The sequence below is a fragment of the Artemia franciscana genome, unplaced genomic scaffold (assembly GCF_032884065.1).
Source record: "Artemia franciscana unplaced genomic scaffold, ASM3288406v1 PGA_scaffold_58, whole genome shotgun sequence".
Lineage (NCBI taxonomy): Eukaryota > Metazoa > Arthropoda > Branchiopoda > Anostraca > Artemiidae > Artemia > Artemia franciscana.
Window position 1 is genome coordinate 982,781 of NW_027062698.1, and position 20,214 is coordinate 1,002,994.

Sequence of the window (20,214 nt, forward strand, 5' to 3'; positions counted from 1 at the left end):
GAGGGCAACTAGGTCTCCTCCCCCGCTCCTTTTTTTCTCAAAATTATTCGATCAAAACTATAAGAAAGCAATTCAGCCAAAAAAAATGAATAAGCAAATTTCGTTTTATTTATTCATCTGCGGATAGCCAAAATCAAAACATGCATTGATTCAAAAACGTTCAGAGATTAAATATAAAAAAAACAAATTTTTTTTAACGGAAAGTAAGGAGCAACATTAAAACTTAAAACGAACAGAAATTACCTCGTATGTGAAAGGGGCTGCCTCCTCATCAACGCCCCGCTCTTTACGCTAATGTTTTTTACTGTTTTAAAAAGTAGTGTTAAGAGAAAGAGTCAAACTTTAGCGTAAAGGGCGGGGTGTTGATGAGGAAGCAGCCCCTTTCACATACGAAGTAATTTCTGTTCGTTTTAAGTTTTAATGTCGCTCCTTACTTTCCGTTAAAAAAACTTGTTTTTTTATATATTTAATTATATAAAGGCGGACCACGAAATAATGCGGCCAATTATCGCACTATATCTTTGCTGTCAGTTTTTATCAAAATGTTTGAGTCTCTTAAAATCCCTTTATTTTTGTGTCTTTTAATTATTGTTGTTTGTTGTTTTTTTGTGTGTGTGTGTGTTGAGTCTTTGAAAGGTTGAAATGCATTATATTGAAAATATTTTTTTTTACCATTTGTTTCATTTTTGTATTCTCCCCTGTTTTTTCCCTGGCTATAGAGCCTCACGGGGGAATCTATGTTAAATTGTTTTTGTGGTAAATTTATTGGGTGAATAAACTGATTGATTGAACACTGGATTTCAAGAATAAATTATCTTCATCACTTTTCTGCCGTTCGTAAAGATAAGATAAGCAATCATTTGTTTCTTGGTATTTACAATCTGCGTCTTTTTTTTAGGTAATCTTCACATGTATGGGACTCAAAGACACTAGTTGTTTTTGCATTGCGTGTTAATTCGTCTTCCTAGAATTAAATATAAAAAAAGCAAGTTTTTTCAAATGAAAATAAGGAGCCACATTATTAACTTCAAACAAACTCAAATTGTTACGGATATGAAGGGGGTTGCCCCTCCTCAACACCTCACTCTTTACGCTAAACGTTTTAGTACTTTCAAAAAAGCGCCTTGTTGTTCTAATAAAATGACCCTTGTGTTTCAGAAGTAACTCTTAAAGAGTTGGGAAAAATTCAAACATTACTGTAAGGAACGAGGTGTTGAGGAGGGGATAAACCCCTGCATATATATAATAATTTTTGTTCGTTTTAAGTTTTAATCTTTTTCTTTGTTCAACATAAAAAAATACAAAAACGATATTATTATATCCCAACAGAGGGCAGAGCTCGTAAGGCTGGGACAGTGCAAAAGCATAGAAAAAGCATCAACATCACATCATAATAATGACTCCAAAATTCAACACGGCAAAAGGCAAACAAAATAGAAAAAAAAAATTAGAGAAGTAACAAGGATAATTAAATCAATAAATATCGGGCAGGAGGGCGTGGGAGGCCATCCCAGACACAGGGACACAAAAACAAAGCACACAAATAAGAAGATCAAATAATTTAATTTTTCATCATCAATGGTAAATAATAAAAATTTTAGCAAGCAATCTTTAATATTTTCTTTTTTAAATTTAGCTTAGATTTTTGGGATGGATCAATCAGAATTCTATCATTCAGCTTATAATTGTTAGCAATTAAGGGTATTTGATACCTAATCAAATACTCAAATACCTAGTATCACGACTAAATTTGCTGAGTTTTTTTCAAGTGTTGGGCAAAACGTACAGGCGCAAGGGTTGGTGAACTTTAATAATGATTTAATGAAAGATGAATTTGTGGATGATAGAGGAATCGGAAATGAAACTGAATTTCAGCCTTGTACTGGAGATGAAATTCTGAAGGTTGTGAAAACAATCAAATCGAATTCAGCAGGGATTGATGGCATTAATCTGAAAACTTTTAAGTCAGTGATGTGTTATTTAATGGCATGTCTAGTCCATATTATCAATCTTTCCCTCCAAACCGGTATATTCCCTGATGCGTTTAAAAGGGCAAAAGTAATCCCCCTTCACAAAGGTGGCTCTAAGCTAGAAATTGAAAATTATAGACCCATATCAATCCTACCCTTGTTTTCGAAAATATTTGAAAAAATTGTGCATAAAAGGCTTTATGATCACCTTATGAAAACGGGGATGTTAAGTGAAAACCAGTTTGGCCTTAGGAAAGGTCACTCGACGTCGGATGCCGTGCATTCCCTTTGTGATACTGTAAATAAATGTTTTGAACGTGGTGAAATCCCTTTGACCGTTTTCATCGATTTTAGAAAAGCATTCGATACAGTGGATTTTAATATACTACTCAAAGGTCTACAATCAATTGGAGTTCGTGGTAATTATTTAAAGTGGTTTAATAGTTTTTTAAGTGGTAGATCTATTCAAGTTTTATTAAATGATGTGTTTTCTTCTCCTTTTCAAGTGAGGTGTGGTGTACCTCAGGGGTCTGTTTTGGGACCACTTCTGTACCTTGTGTATGTTGATTCAATGCGTTTCTACTTACCTGAGTGTTGTATTACGACTTTTGCGGATGATACAGCTTTAACTATGTCTAGTCAATCTGTCGATGAATTGTTGTTGAAAGTTAATAGGGTATTAAAGGCATTTTTTGTATTTACAAGTTTGAGCCTTTTGTCAGTAAACGTTAATAAAACTAATTTTATGATTTATAGGAGAGTTGGTAAGCCTCCATGTGTTGATAAAAAGATATTTTTTAACGGCAGGCCTCTGTCACAACTGCATGAAGTGCGTTATTTGGGGTTCCAGCTTGATTGTAATCTATCTAGGAAGAACCATAGTGATCTTGTTGCAGGTAAGTTGCTAAGGGCTTGGGAATTTTGCGTCGATTAAAGCATGTTTTACCATTACCAGTTCTTTTATTATTATACCACACCATTGTTGCGCCTTATATTTCTTATGGTTGTGTCCTTTGGTCTAGTAATTTCTATGCAAATTTTAAAAGAGCGCAGATCCTACAAAATAAAACAGTACGTCTTCTTGGTAATTATGTAGAAAATGTGAATGATACCGCGTCATGGTTTAAGAAATTACGAGTGCTTAACATTGGTCAGATTCGAGATTATCAAGCTTTTGTTTTTGCGTATCGATGTTGCAATGATGTATGTCCTCCAGTTTTACCAGTTTTTTTCGAGTAAATCGTTCACTCCATGGGTATGAGACTAGACAGGCAGATAATTTTATTGTTGAGTACCGAGACACCACACGTGCAGCTTTCGGAATTAGGTATTTAGCTCCGGCTATTTGGAATGATATCCCAGCTGGCATTAGGGAGGCGGAACATATTGGGTTGTTTAAAGTAAATTTAAAAAAACATTTATTGGAAGTGGGGAGATAATTCTTTTTTTTCTTTTTCTTCTTTTTTTTAATTATTGTTAGCCTTTATTTATTTATATTCTGGTATTAAGGAGTAATTGAGTGAGTGTGTTTTTGTCCTTCTTTAGTTTCCGTTTTTTTTTAGTTTCTGTTTTTTTTTTGTCTTATTAAATTAGGTTGATAATCGGAGGATTGCAGCCGTCCAACATCAGGCTCTTTGAGCCTTCCCCAGGGCGGTTGTGGGTATTTATAGTTTTTGTAATTAGTAGTTAATAAAGAGAGTTCTTAATTCTTAAATCGAAAACCTTGACCTTTCAGAACTTACAAAGGAATTTGGTACATCCTAGACCTCCGACAATCCGAACGAGGAAGTAAAATTAACAGATATTTGTCATAGAAATAATATGTTTGAAAATATTCAAACATCGCCTAAAGAATGAGGTGTTGAGGACCCCCAACATAAACATAATAATTTTTGTTCGTTTTAAGTTTTAATGTTATTTCTCATTTTTAGTTTAAATGTTGCTCTTAATTTATGACTATTTTTAAATAATTCCAGGAAATCTGGCCCCACGTGCAAGAATAAAACCCCTCCCCATGAAAACATCCTCTTGACAATTCAATCCGTGAAAATTTACGCCAGAAAATTTCTCTGAACCACTCCGCGCGTAAAATTGAAACGGAAAAGAGAAAGCAGACATATAAGAATTAAGGCAATGTCCTGCAGTGTATAATTTCCACTAACAAGTTCACTCCCTGGAAACTTCTCTCCCCATGGAAAATTCCCCCTTGGAAAAAAAACAGTTGAAAATTGTCATTGCTCCCACCCGAAAATATATGCATGCATCCCAATAACAAATACTATGCCTAAACAGTGGACAAATTTTATAGCTTAACGACCTTTCGCCTGGGGCTTTGACGGGTTCGTGTTATATCCAAAGGCATAGTTATTGGGCCCTTCAGCTACGATGAACAAAATGGCTATCTTGAAAATTTGATCAAACTGTTTTGGAAAAAAGGGGGGCTAGTTGCCCTCCCATTTTTTGGTTACTTAAAAAGGGTACTATAACTTTTATTGTCCGTTCTAATGAGCACTCTTCCGGTATTCTAGGACCACTGTGTTGATACGATACCCCCATGGAAAAAAAACAAATAAATACACACCCGTTTTCATTCTTTTTTCTGGCAAAAAATACAAAGTTCCACATTTATACAGGTTATTACATTTATACAAAGTTTATACATTTTATTGGTTATTCCAACCTATACAGTAGGATTCTCTGATAAGCTGAATCTGATGGTGTGAAGATCACTTGAATTTTAGTGGGTGGTTCCCTCTTTTTTCAAAAATCAGCAAACTTTTCTTAGGCTCGTAACCTTTGGTGGATAAAGCTACATTTAATTGAATTATATGTATGAAATCAGCATAAAAAGCCAATTCTTTTAATATATAAAAAAAAGTATTTTAAGCTGAAAGTAAAGAGCGATATTAAAACTTAAAACGAACAGAAATTACTCCGTATATGAAAGGGGCTGTTCCCTCCTCAACCTCTCGATCTTTATGCTAGTTTGACTCTTTCTGTCGACTCTACTTTTTAAAACAGTTAAAACCTTTAGCGTAAAGAGCGGGACGTTGAGGAGGGGACAGCCCCTTTCATATACGGAGAAATTTCTGTTCGTTTTAAGTTTTAATATCGCTCCTTAATTTCAGTTAAAAAACTTGTTTTTTTTATTTAATTTCTGAACGTTTTGAATTAATGCATGTTTTTATTTTGGTTCTCTGCACTTGAATAATTACAACGAAATTTGCATATTAATTTATTTTAATGGCTAAATGGCTTTCTCATAGTTTTTATCGGACGCTTTTGAGAAAAAAGGAGCGAGGGAGTAGGCCTAGTTGCCCTCCAATTTTTTGGTTATTTAAAAGGCAACTAAAGCTTTTAATTTCTTACGAAAGTTTTTACTAGTAAAAATATACGTAACTTACGAATTAACTTACGTAACGAACTTCTATAATCGTATGTTTTTATCACGTATATGAGGGGTTCCCCGCTCGTCAATACCACGCTCTTTACAGTAAAGCTTAAATTTTTTCCCAATTCCTTAAGAATGACCCCTGAATCACAAAGGCCGTAGAAAAAATAGTTGAAATTAATAAAATCACTTCAGCGTAAAGAGCAGGGTATTAGGAGGAGGCGAACCCCTCATATGCGTAATAATTTATGTTCGTTTCAGTTCTAATGCTGTTGCCTACTTTCAGTTGAAAAAACTTTTTCATATCTATTTTTTCATTATTCTTTAAAAAAAAAGCTGAGAAGTCCTGCCTCCCCTTCATGGAATTTTTTTCTCATGACAAATTCCTCCATGGAAAGTCCCCCCCCCATAAATCCCTCCCCTCACCCCCTCCCCCAGCCAAAAAATCTCCCTGAAAGCATCTGTTACTTATCAATAACCATTACTATATATAAGGTTTGTAACTTGCAGCCCCTCCTACGGGGACTATGGGGGAGTAAGCCGTCCCCAAAGACATAGTTATTAGGTTTTTAGACTATACTAAATAAGACGGCTATCTCAGAATTTTGATCCGACGATTTTGGGGAAAAATGAGCTTGGGAGGGGGCCTAGGTACCCTCCAATTTTTTTGTCACTTAAAAAGGGAACTAGAACTTTGAATTTCCGTTAGAATGAGCTCTCTCACGACATTCCACGGCCTTTTTCCACGATCTAGGGAAGGTCCCAGATGCAAAGCACTGGTAAATAAGAGAAACGTCCGTTGAAACCTCTGGGAAGTCATATTCAGCAATCCAGTGGCTATATTCACGGATTACAGAGTCAGTTATTGGTCTAGTAGTGATCCTTGAGAGCTTGGGATTTCTCACAGAACTTTCGCCTTTAGAAATAGAGCGTAGTAATCACACAAGCCAACTGGTCCAAGCGATGTGGGGGATGATATAGGTCCTCAGAGTTTGTAAGAATCAGATCGAGGGTACTGCCAGACGAGTGAGTGGGAATGTTCACAATCTGATTAAGAGAAAGACTAGAGGCTAGCCAAGCTTTCTTTGTCTGGTTAAAATCACCTGCAATTATAATCCTAAACAATGTCCCTATCCCCACCTAAACAATGACACACCCACCCCCACCATAACTGGTCCACAATTACAGATTACCAAACGTAGCATAAACTAGACCTACGTTGCCCGGGCAACGTGAAGTGTTACGGCAACCTTTGTCCGGCTTCGCCAACTAAAGTGTTGCGAGAGCAACATTTTGGTTTTGTTTCTTCGCTGTCGATCAGTAATCACATGATCAAAGGCTATTCCTCAGCGTTGAAAAAAAAAACAAACAAAATAATATCGAAAGAAGGGACTAAATTGATTTTGCAGCAGTTGAACTTTATCCTTTTCAATCGTAGACATCGTGACGGATGAAAACTCGGAACAATATCTTGTATAATCTAGTTGGTATTATAAAGCTATCCCTAACTTTTCAGGATCAAAATACCGTAGATGACATTCTATTAATTATTGCGAAACTATCGCATTGTTTTACATTCTCGTTTGTGCTTCTTTCTTCACTATCGGTTAAATGATGAAGTTGTCAGCCTATCAATGTTTTTAGAACGGTATGTTCAAACAAGAACGCAATCAGTTATCACATGACCAAAGGCTATTCCTCAGTGTTAAAAAAACAACAACTACAAAATAATATTGAAAGAAGGGACTAAATTGACTTTGCAGCCAGTTGAATTTTATCCTTTTCAATCGTAGACATAGATTAGATCTTCAGGGCCTCAGTATTGCGGATCTTGTCATACCATTTGAAGCCTTTGACTCGACACAGGTGTCTAGCCTGAACAACATCGACCCTTCTTAGCTGTGTAGAGGCTATCGGTCATGTGTCAGATGAGTACAGCATGATGCTTGAGACTGTAGCGTTGTAAATTCGGGCTTTGATATTGCAGTGAATTTGCGGTTTGTGGAAGACTGCTCTCGGGAGTCGTCCGAACGCAGAGCTGGCCTTGGCTGGCAAGGTTATCCGAAGGTAGTCTAGAAAAGTTTAAGATACTTGAGTATTATATGAGAAACACTCGAGACATTACCCAGTTTTCATCCCGGTTAGTTTGTAATGTATAGTGATAGAACATAGTGTCTGACCATAGATAGCTATATTTCTAAGATGGGTTAAACGGGCTAAGAAGTATTTCTGTTTTGATGAACTTGCTAATTTAAAATGTACCTAATCTTTCAATTTACTCTATGTGGTGTAAACGATTGTCTCAAGGCGATGATTTTTAAATCAGGTATGTATGCATGCAGGGGGAGAGGGTCTTTGGGACCATGTAACGTCGAAGTACCAAGATGTTAAAAATTCATATTTTTTACCTATAGCAAATAAAAATATACGTATAAAAATATATATTACATATGAAAACATACCCCCTCCCAAGGAAAACTTTATTGCTCCAAAACGCTTATATATCATTTATTAGGTCCTCTTCTGTATTACTATCACCCATTCCGAAACTAACTTTTACAAATATTAATAATAAAAAAATATAAAAAGGCTTAAACTAATTACTAAAAAAATTAATATAAATCAAAAATAAAAAATTTGCAGCCATTGATTGTGCTAAAATTAATACTATAATAATTACATCCCTCTCTCACAGTCTAAGTTTTCAGCTTCGTCAGTCAATTTTGAACATGCGTCATTGCTGGCTGATGGCTTAAAACCAAGTTAACGATTGACTTCATATTCCCAAAAATGATCTTTCACATCTTTGTTATTATTTTGTAATGCTAACTAATGTAATAGTCTAATTTGCAAATTTAGCTTACCTGCTCACAGAAGAGGGAGATAATTCCTAGGAGGTAGATTCAATGAAACCTGTTGATAAAGCACAAAACGGACAAAACAGAGTGATTTAAGCTAGATATTAACATATACAGCGATCGTCATCAGTAGATTTATTCTACTGATTATCGATTACTGACTCGTCAGTAGTAATTCTACTGATGACGATCGCTGTATATATGTGATAGAAATATCTGAACTTTTGTACCTGTTTTTTTTTTTTTTTTTTTTTCACTGTTTAAATAAATGGATTTATCCCCACTTGAAAATGTATTTGTTCCTCATAGATAGGCAGTGTGGTGCAAGAAGAAAATACCTAATTTAAGGTGTTACATCAAAAATAGTCCAATAACCTTTTGAATGTAAGACTATCTTTTATCTCCAATCCATTAACGTCCTTTTTCTTTTCTAGGTTGAAATTAAGAGCTGAACTGTGAATCCGAAATTACGAAATTAAATCTGTGAGGTCTGTATACTGTTGCTGTCTTTTTGTGTGATAGCCTTTATTTTCACAGAAAAAGGCGTTGCAGCAGACATGGCCCCTAATAATTAAAAAGTTTAAATAAAAACCAAGGGTTCTCAACCTTAAGTAAAGTTAATTTCGATAAAAATATTGTTTTCTTTATCTCCCTTTCTCGTATTTTAAAAGAAATGGAACCCTTAACATTTTTAAATCTATTATATTTTTTTGCTCATCCCTTGCTAAACGGATTTACTGCTCATCTAAGCTCATCTACTCCTTGTGTAACCTCTCCGCCTCAGCCAAGGAGCCGCTTCCTGAGTCAAGAAACAAAGAAACAAAAGAGTCACAGACATTTTATTCTATTCATCTTAATAAAAATTGTTTAACTTGTTTTAGTGAAACTTTTTTATTTTGTATACTTACAGATTATCGTATACTTGCTACTTGCCGATCCTAAAGAAAGGAATTATTTAAGGAACCCTGATAAAATCATTGAGTCATTTGGAAAGGTGACCTTGCTCAAAATCATAGTCGTGGAATGTTTTTATTATTATTATTATTACTAAAAGAAGAAAAAGAAGTATCGCATCTTTGCGCTAAATTAATAGAATGGTAATTACAAAATGATAAAATAGAACAGTGCTTTAAATATAATTGTTGAAGCGATTCTTTCAATTTTAAGTTTGATAACTTAGAGGAGTAGGTTTATGCTCCGGAAGTGAGTTCAAAGCTGGAAAACCGGTCACTTCTAATTGGAATATTTCTGGAAATCTAAGAATATTCTAAAACATACTCTTGGAGCTATTGGAGCTATTTTGAGCTATGCTTTGTGTCAAGGTTATATAGAAGAGAAAGGTTGTACCAATTTTGCTTTCATCTGCCTATTGCTTATCATAAGTATGGCTTACAAATCATATGAGGCCTAGAAGGTAGAAGCTATTTTCTATGTAGTACCAAATATTAGTCTATATATTGGATTTCATAAAATGGACAGTATCATAAACTGATGTTTGGATTCATAAATTTTCAGAGTATAAAAATCATTTTGACGATTTTGTTTTCCTCCATTCTTGGGTGAGGGCATATTGGGTTTGTACGGAAAGGGTGGTCTTTGAAACTCCAAAGGGGGCTCATCTCTATTCTTATTTAAACAAGTGTTTTGAGTACTAGCTTAGCTAGTCTGGAAGGGTAGAAAAGTTTTCACCTGCTGGATATGAGTTTGGTGGCACGTCTTTCAAAACTGTTGTATGTTTCTTATGAAGGTTTATGGCTTTTGGGGAGGGAGTGGACAGGTTATATTTAACTAGCCGCAGATTTTTTAACATTGATACTGGAGTTTAGTTCACTGTCAATGGTAAACCAAAGATCTTGCTCTTTATTTACAGAGAAGATTGGGTGGCTTCTTGTGTGACATCTATGGATACTCGGGGCATATCCATAGACCGAAAACGCGGCAAATCTATTCAATTGTCTTTTTAGCACCATCATCATCCTGGAGTATTTCTTCAAATTGGGTGTGGCGGAGCGGACATAGCCCTTTGGCTGTCATTTAAGCCAGCCCTTTGGCTGGCCAAAGAAAATGTCAATTATAAAAAATGGTAAATACATAGCTCTTTTTAACTTCTTTAAATGTATAGTCGTCGACCTTTTCTAATGGAAAACCAGTCTAACAAAAGCTGCAGGTCTTTGGTGTGTCTCTGGTTAACCTATAGGCCTACATTTAATAGAGCACATACTCCACCCCATTAATGTGCAAATATATGCCATGAATTGCGTCTTAAATCGAAAATGGTAAAATTCTAGTTAATTCACTTCTTGCTATCTCAGAAAGTGTTTATGTTAGGAAAATGGAACTCTCAGGGCTGAATCTACAGACTTAATTATGTCTCAGGAAGGTATTTTGAAGCAGCTAACTCCACTCCTTCTCCCTCTAGAGGATCCTGACCTTTATAAATAGGTGTGTCATAAAAGTGAAACCTTGCAAAATAGATCTTCTGCTTAATTGAAGTACAACAAAATTATTTTCAGCTTCATAACTTTGCTTAAATCCATTTTATAAGGTTTTAAAGATATGCAATTACATTTCCTAAATTTTGAAAAGAAAATAGCCTAGATTGATATGGTTCAAAAATCTAGCCTACTCTAATAGCCTAACAGCAGTTGCATTTTAGAGCTAAAGGCAGAGATAAAGCAACTAGTAACTGTAAATCAAGGTAAAATGTTGTTTTGTCAAAATTTCAATAGGTATAGACCTGTCATGTAGCTAAATTTCAGGGCCCTCTAGAGGGAGGATTGGAGATGGGTACTTTAAAATACCTTCCCAGGACATACTTTAGCCTGTAGACCCATGCCTGAAAATGTCATTTTCCTAACCCTTTCCAAGATAGCAGGAAGTCAAACTCAGGTAAAATGAAGGCTTTTTGGTAAATATGGGACACTCTGTATTTCTTACCATAAAATAAAGAGAGTAGGCCTATACCACTAAATATATTTTTTTTGTGTTATTTCCAAATATAGCTCTTTAACTGAACATTTTGTTTGAAGTCCTTTATGGACCCTTGAAAATAATAATTTGTTTTTTTCTTGTCCTTTTGAATTTTACATTTTTGTTGAACTATTTCAAACAACATGATGCATATGGGGAAACAAGGGCTTTGGGAGGAGTTTCCAATAAAAAAACAACATTTTAAAGTTTAAATGGCTACGCTTTTCATAAAAACCTTGTAAGTCCTTAGGCAATAAATTACAGTAAAATTATAGCAGTTTATTTAAATGGCTTACCAATAAAGCAAACATACCACTCAATGCCTTTTTTTATGTTCTTTATGAATATAATAATTGCATCTACCATAAATAAAATTCAAGTACTTTTTAACCTAAACTTATTTTCCCAATCAGCTAATTATTTTCCCAATGTAACCGGAACAAAATTCAGAGATAGCCATTTTATTCAGCGTAGTCGAAAATCCTTATAACTATGTCTTTTGGGATGACTTACTCCCCCACAGTCACTGTGGGAGGGGCTACAAGCTACAAACACTGACCAGTGCTTACATATAGTAATGATTATTGGGAAGTGTACAGACGTTTTCTGGGGCGTTTTCATTTGTTTGGGGGCAGGGGTTGAGAAGAGAGGGATATGCTGGGTGAACTTTTCATGGGGGAAGAAAATTTCCATGAAGGGAGCACAGGATTTTCTAGCATTATTAAAAAAAAAAACAATGAAAAAATAAATATGACAAAGTTTCTTCAACTGAAAGTAAGGAGCAGCATTAAAACTTAAAAGGAACAGAAATTATTGCACATATGAGGGGCTCACCTCCTCCTAATACCTTGCTCTTTACGCTAAAGTATTTTTAAAAAATTTCAACTATTTATTCTACGGCTTTTGTGATTCAGGGGTCATTCTTAAAAAATCGGGACAAAATTTAAGCTTTAGCGTGAAGAGCGAGGTACTGACGAGGGGGTGAACCCCCTCATATATGTAATAAAAATATGAGAATACAGAAGTTCCTTACGTAAGCTAATTTGTAAGTTACTTAAATCTGTAACTAATAAAATTTATTTTTACTAATAAAATAATTCGTAAAAAGTTAGAAGTTCTAGTTGCCTTTTTAGGTTACCAAATAATCGGAGGGTAACTAGACCTCCTTCCTCGCTCCTTTTTTTTCTCAAAATCATTCGATCAAAACTATGAGAAAGCCATTTAGCAAAAAAAAATAATTATGCAAATTTCGTTTTAATTATTCATCTGCGGAGAGCATAAATCAAAACATGCATTGATTAAAAAATGTTCAGAAATTAAATTAAATAAAAACAAGTGTTTTTTAACTTAAAGTAAGGAGTGACATTAAAACATGAAACGAACAGAAATTACTTCATATATGAAAGGGGCTGCTTCCTCATCAACGCCCTGCTCTTCATGCTAAAGTCTGACTCTTTCTCTTAACTATGTTTTTTAAAACAGTAAAAAACTTTAGCGTAAAGAGCGGGGCGTTGAGGAGGAAAAGCCCCTTTCATATACGGAGTAATTTTGTTTGTTTTAAGTTTTAATGTCACTCCTTACTTTCATTTTAAAAATCTTATTTTTTTTGTTTAATATATATATATATATGCCTGGGGTTACCTAGATGGGAATCAAGATGACAGCCAAGGCCCTCTCTTAGCACGGCTATGGTGCGGTTTGGGTCGCCGAAGCTGTATCTCCGTCTCTAGTGTATCCTTGGGAAGTCGACCACACTACCTCAAAGTGGTGAAGCAGTGGCAACATTCCGTAGCTACATGCCTAGCGAAAGAATGGCTAAAGTGTGGAGGCGCCGACGGACTGGGGACCTGTTGGTCAATAATATTCCCACGAAACGTTATGAAAAAAGCAGATCAAAGAGTGTTAAAACAAGCTACGGCATTCCCGACAAGCGATGCGTTGGATGATTTACCGGCGTCTCCTTCGAAAAATTGGCGAGCTGGACACCTGTTGAAACGAAGACAATCCCTTGCAATAGGGTGCTGGAACGTCTGTTCGATGAAATGTTTGACGACCCAGACTTTCATAGCTGGTGAAATACATCGCCTAGGCCTCGACATCCTCTGTGTATCAGAGACAAGAATAAATGACACACTAGAAAACCATGAGATAGCAACACCAGATTCAGAGAACTCTTTCTTCTTTTATAACTCAGGACCCAAAGATGGTAGTGACAGTGCAGGGGTTGGATTTCTCCTTAACATCCAAGCACAAAAAGCTCTAATAGAATGGGAGCCCGTATCATCTCGCCTTGCAAAAGCTAGATTCTGAAGCAAACTGTTTAATGTTACAGTGTTTGCTGTCTATGCACCCACAAGGTTCAGCTGTGAACAAGCAATTGATGAGTTTTACACCGAACTCAACGAAGCTGTAAAAAAGACCCCCAAACGTGACCTCCTCATTATCGGTGGCGACCTCAACGCACACGTTGGCAGCAGACAGGCAAACGGCGACAGGAGCCTTGGAATTCACGGGTATGGCGAAAGATACGAACGAGGTACCAGGTTGGCCCGATTTGCCCAAGCGAACAACCTCGTAATAGCAAACACCCTTTTCAAACACAAGCCCTCACACGTCATAACCTGGAGATCCAGAGATGGAAGGACATCTTCCCAGCTGGACTACCTACTCGTGTCGTCACGTTGGAGAAGCTCGATCCAGAGCTGCAGAGCCTACAGAGGACCTGACACAGGTTCCAAGTACGGGTCGGATCACACCTTGGTCAAAATGTTTCTGAAGATCAGGCTAGTGGCTCGTAAACAGAAGGAACCCCCAAAAAGATTTGATGTTGCCCGTCTTAAGGACCCGGAAGTAGTAGAACAATTCCGTGTTCAACTTTCAAATCGTTTCACCGCCCTCGAGCATGAACACTCAAATGAGTCTCCTGAGGACGGGAACTCGAGCGGGTCGTCGGTTAACGAAGATTGGCAGAAGTTCCGAAATACACTACAGGAGGTAGCTCTCGAAACTCTTGGAAGAGTGAAGCGAAAGCGAAGACGGTGGATGTCCGAAGAGACCATCCGACTTGCAACGAAGAAAAGTCTGTTACCATCACGCCACTCAGCTGAATTCAAACAGCTACGCAAGCTATGTCACCAGTCGGGCAGAAAAGACAGAAGGAAGTACTGGGAGAATATGGCGGTGGAGATGCAAAAAGCAGCTAGCCTGTCTGATACTAGGAAACTGTATCAGCTGCTTAAAGAGTCCACTGGGAAGAGGTCGAAGAACTCGGCCTCTGTAAGAGACGAACACGGTAACATCCTAACGAGTCGTGACAAAGTCGTTGACCGTTGGAAGCGCCATTTCCAGAAACTCCTAAATCCCCAAGTCGACCCTTCATCACCTGCTCCAAATCTTCAAGTGACCCAACCTCCCCCACCTCCTTCATCAACGCTCATTAACCAATACGCAGGAGTCAAAATAGAGCCCCCTGACGAAGAGGAAATCCTGGCAGCAATAAAGAAGCTGAAGAATCATAAAGCGCCGGGAATTGACGCCATACCAGCAGAAATCTACAAGGCAAGCCCCAGGCTTCTTGGACAGAACCTAGAAAAACTGCTCAAGAAAATTTGGGTACAGGAGGTTCTCCCAGACGATTGGAAAGTTTCAATTATCATCCCCCTGTATAAAAAAGGAGATAAAGCTAAATGTAAGAATTACCAGGAGATATCGCTCATAAGCAGCGCTGCCAAAACTCGCCATGATTTTACTCAACCGCTTCAGCTCAATCAGAAACACGGCCACAGGCCCAAACCAGGCGGGCTTTCGGCCAGGAATGGGCTGCATTGATCAGTTCTTTACACTCCGGCAAATTCTCGAACACCGCATGAAACACAATCAGATTACTATAGCCGTCTTCATAGATTTTATAACGGCCTTTGACTCGATCGTTAGAGATGGCATATGGGCTGCGATGCAAGAGGACGGCGTCCCTGAAAAGCTGATACGCATTATTCAGGCGTACTATGAGCACGTCCATGCCTGTAAACAAGCTGATGGAGAGCTGTCCTCCCTCTTCGACATCAATTTCGGGGTGAGACAGGGCTGCATCCTGTCCCCTATCCTCTTCAACTTTGTTATCGATTGGATCATGAAGTGCGCCATGCAATCTGCCAGAGGCGTTGAAGTAAGCCCTGACTTCTCTATTAAAGACCTTGTCTACGCAGATGACATTGCATTTCTAGAAAACGATATAGATCATGCGCAAGCCATGCTGTGTAATGTTGCTGCTACTGCAGATTTGGTTGGGCTGAAGATCAGTAAGGATAAAACCAAAATTCTGACAAATTCTGAGGATGTACTCACAAGGGGCATCTCTATCGACAACTCCCGTTTAGAGGTCCTTGACCAGTTGAAACACCTGGGATCCCTCATTGACATTTTTAGCGGCTGCAGCAGGGAAGTTCAGAACAGAATATAATCAGCGTTGATAGTCTTTGCTCAACTTAGGAAGAACCTGTGGAGACAAAGAGACGTCCTACTAAAAACAAAAATCCAGATCTTTGAAGCAACCGTCCGCTCCGTACTCCTTTACGGATGCGAGACATGGCCCCTGAAAGCAGCGGATGTTCATGCTCTCAAAGTATTCGACCACTCCTGCCTGAGACAAATCCTCGGTGTCTCCCTCCGAGACAGAATTAGCAACGTCGAAATTCGTAGACGATGCCACCAGAAGCATGACATTGAAGCCCTAATAAAAAAACGCCGCCTAACTTGGTTTGGCCATGTTTGTCGGAGGTCAGATGACACCCTCACTAAAAAGGCGCTATACTGCAAACCCCTCGCACACTGGACGAAGAAGCAGGGTGGACAATTCAAGACCTGGCTTAACACACTCGAGGCGGACTTAGAGCCGAATGGTGTTTCTGACGACACGGCCGAAGATGGGACAAGCAGTGGCTTGAAATATGTGCACCACACACACACAACCGAGCGGCTTGGCACTCAACCGTCTGCCAGATCATAGCGCCAGGGAGAGCTGAAGAGCTTGTGTCCTGAAACAAGTAAGTAAGTAAGTATATATATATATATAGAATGAAGCAGAACCTTCTATTTTCTACTTTATATATATATATTTTTTTTTAGCAAGCTATATCCCCATCTGTGATACCAGCTCCTTCCACTCCGCAGCCAGATGTGTCGGATGCCTCAAGGTCGTCCTCTTTGTTTGTAATAGCTTCAGTGGCAATGTTTTCATACCCGCAATTATTCTCATGGGCCAGATATTTTATCCAGCTCACAACTTTTAGAGGAATACCAATTGGTAAGAACTTTACTGGCTCCCAATTAACATGCTAATCACAATGTTTTTGGTAAATTTGAATTGCTAATAGCGAACATCTGGACAAGGTACAATGAGAAAATGCCTGTTTTTAATCTTCCTCTACAGCCACCCCCCTTTCTCTTCAAAGGGTTTGCTGTATCCAGCTGTACTCTGTATTCAAGAATTTGTGTGAGAATTAAGTTTTCAAAAAGAATTTGTGAAATAAAAAAAAGATTTAAATTTAAGAAAGGTGATTGCTTAAAATGAACCGGCAACAATATAATATCTATTGAGGATAACCCACATCAACAAACAGTGGCGTCAATTCACAAGAATTGAAGGGTAAGGGAATGAATTTCCTAAAATCGAGGCTGAGGCAGGTTTATCTTCTTTTATTCAACGAAAATGCAAAAAAAATCATTTTCAATATAAATACCTCACCATAAAAGGTATTGATGGACATCTGGAGGGAGGGACTCTTTTCCCTCCCTCCCCACACCATCAACCCCACTGGTAACAAGCATAAAAACAGTAACAATTAATAAGTAAAAATCTAATCAGCAAAATTAAATAGCTTATACGTGCAATTTTATTAATAACATCCTAAAATTTTCAATGCGCTTCATAATTCGGTAGTTGTCTATTAAATTGAATACACCCAATAAGTGAGGTTAGGTTCATCCTAATGAAATATACCAAAATATGATGATAGCATAATAAATTATGGAAACTACGATAAAGTATTGTGGAAAGCTGGCCCCACAGAATGCATTATATTAAACACCTAAACTAACCATATCTATTTATTAAATTTGTAATAAAAGCATACATACCCAATCCAGGAAGGGAAACCGGTTTCTGTCAGATCTTCATTAAGCAAACTACAAACTTTGAGCATTGTTTACATATAGTAATGGCTATTGGAAAGTGTACAGACGTTTTTCATGGGGACTTTTGCGTTGGGGTATGGGTGGGTCGAGGGTTACGTGGGAAGATCTTTCTATGGAGAAATTTATCAAGAGGGAAGAGGATTTCCATGAAGGGGGCGCAGGAATTTCTAGCACTATTTGAAAAAAAAAGGGAAAATAAATAAAAGAAACTTCAACTGGAAGCAAAGAGCAGAAAATATTATGTATATAAGGGGGTTTGTCTCCTCCACAATACCTTGCTCTTTACGCTAAAGTATTTTTAGTAATAACAGTTATTTATTCTACTGCCTTTGTAATTCAGGGGTAATTCTTGAAGAATTGGGATGTAATTAAAGCTTAAGTGTAAAGAGCGAGGTATTGACGAGAGTGCGAACCCCCTCATATACTTAATAAAATGTGCAAATATAGAAGTTCGTTACGTTAGTTAATCCGTAAGTTATGTATATTTATTACTAACAAAAAAGTTCGTAAAAAAAATTAAAAGTTCTAGTTGCATTTTTAGGTAACCAAAAATGGGAGGGCAACTAGGCCTCCTCTCCCGTCTTTTTTCTCAAAATCGTCCGATCAGAACTTTGAGAAAGCCATTTAGCCAAAAAAAAAGGAAAGTAAAATTAATGTATTGATTTCGTTTGAATGTACGGTGAGTCAAAATTAAAACCTGCTTTAATTCAAAAACGTTCAGAAATTAAATATAAAAAAAACAATTTCTTTTAACTGAAAATAAGGAGCGACATTAAAACTTAAAATAAACAGAAATTATTACGTATATGAAAGGGGCTGTTCCTTCCTCAACGCTCCTCTTTACGCTAAAGTTTGACTCTTTCTCATAACTCTACATTTTAAAGCAATAAAAAACTACTTGTAAAGGTAAGAGCATTAAAATGAAGATTCCAATATGTATACGAATATACAGTTTATAAAAAAGGTATTTTGACTTTGTCATTGCAATGGCTAATTATATTAAGTTGAGTAGTAATTGTGGCTTCTATTACAACTATTCTCGAGTGTAGAAAGGTGACATTTTCCCAAAAAAAAAATCGTTTTACGGATGACAACCTGCATTCCGTATGTAGGTTGTCCAAAGGTCATATCAGCAATATCTTAGGAACAGTTTTGTGTGTAAATTAAAACTTACAAGGTCTGTTGTGGGACATGTTGAATTAAACCAAAAGACAGCAGTCGCATGACAATGCTGCTGATTCTACTCCTACAACCACTAATACTACTGCTATTATTATTACTGCTACTAAAGCTAAGACTACTACTATTAACTCTACTCCTACATCCACTACTATAACTATTAGTGCTACTATCAGCCTAAAAATATTGAGGCGAAAATGTTGGGCAATATTGGAACCTCATTGAAATAAACCGAAACACGTTATGCCCACATAGGTTGTCAATATCATCAATGCTTCCAAACCGGCTGATAGTATTAAGTTGAAAATTTCATCGTATGGTGAACGGAATGTTGAAAAAAGCAATAAAGGTGCTTTGTGTCGATTTCTATTCTTCCATTGTTTTCTAAACTACTAGAAAAAGTGTTTCATAATCATCTATATGGCTTCCTACAGGCTAATAGTTTACTGAGTGAGACCCAATTCGGATTTCGCAAAGGGTACTCGACGACGAATTCTCTGCAACATCTTGTGGAATCAGTGAATAGTGGTATAGACAGAGGTGAAACATGTCTAAATTTATTAATATTCGCAAAATATTCGATACAGTTGGTTTTCAAACACTACTATGTCAGATGGAGTCGTTAGGTGTCCACGGAAAGTGTCTGAAATGGTTTGAAAGCTATCTCACGGGAAGATCTCTCAAAGTAGTCTTGAGTGATGTGAACTCAGCAGCATTTCCTGTGATGTGTGGAGTACCACAAGGTTCAGTGTTGGGTCTGCTTCTTTACCTTAAATATGTTGATCTCATGCGTTTTTACCTGAAAGATGTGTGTCTTACCTCGTTTGCTGATGATACTGTTTTAACTTTGTTTGCCTCATCTGTGGAGGAGCTGGTGAGAAAAGCGATTCTTGCACTGAAAAGGCTAGAGGTCTTTACATCATTAAGTCTACTGTGCGTAAATGTGCGCAAGACATTTTTAATAACGTTCTGCAGAGTTGGTACACCGCTAGATGTGTATGGACTCGTAAATTTATGTGGTAAACCAATTCAGCAAGTTGATCATCTCCGCTATCTTGGCTTTTATCTGGATCACAACCTGTCGAGAAGATGTTACAAATCGCCCATGGGGTTGGCATACTTCGGTGTCTACAGCACTTTCTCTCACAGAGGACACTTCTAACTATATATTATTCGTTGGTTTATCCATATATCTCCTATGGCTATCTCCTATGAAGCAGCAACTTCTTATCCAACTATAGGGTGCGAATTTTACATAAAAAAGCTGTTAGAACAAAAGGTAGATATGTCCAGGATGTGTATGACACCTGTGCTTACTTTACGTCGCTGAAGCTTCTTAATGTCGGTCAGATAAAAGATAACCAGGCTGCTGTATTTGTGTTTCAGTGTATGAATGGCCTAGCCCCAGATCTATTTAAGAGTTTGTACAAAACAAATAGTGATCTGGATAATTATGGAACAAGGCATAGTAATGATATAGCTGTGGATTTACGTCAGGGTACCCGGTCTTCATTCTCAATGAAACACCTGGGTCCAAGTGTGTGGAATGAACTATCAGTGAGCAATAGGGAGGCGGAACACGTGCCTCAGTTTAAAAAAAAATAGAAGATTATTTTTTTGGTATAAATGTTGAATTTTATTACGGGTGGTAGGG

At 37.3% G+C, this 20,214-nt stretch overlaps 1 protein-coding gene across 2 annotated transcripts in view; it reads left to right on the forward strand.

Moving 5' to 3' along the window:
- LOC136042064 (uncharacterized) overlaps positions 1–20,214 on the forward strand; it is a 66,368-nt gene that overhangs the window by 21,846 nt on the left and 24,308 nt on the right. Inside the window, exons 1-2 of one of the 2 annotated variants that reach the window (XM_065726937.1) lie at positions 10,189–10,302; positions 16,314–16,491. The exons of the other annotated variant lie outside the window; for it this stretch is intronic. Coding sequence (XP_065583009.1) covers positions 10,300–10,302; positions 16,314–16,491 — 181 coding nt within the window. The 5' untranslated portion in view covers positions 10,189–10,299. Of the gene's footprint in view, positions 1–10,188; positions 10,303–16,313; positions 16,492–20,214 lie in introns of those variants that run through there. 2 annotated transcript variants of the gene reach the window in all.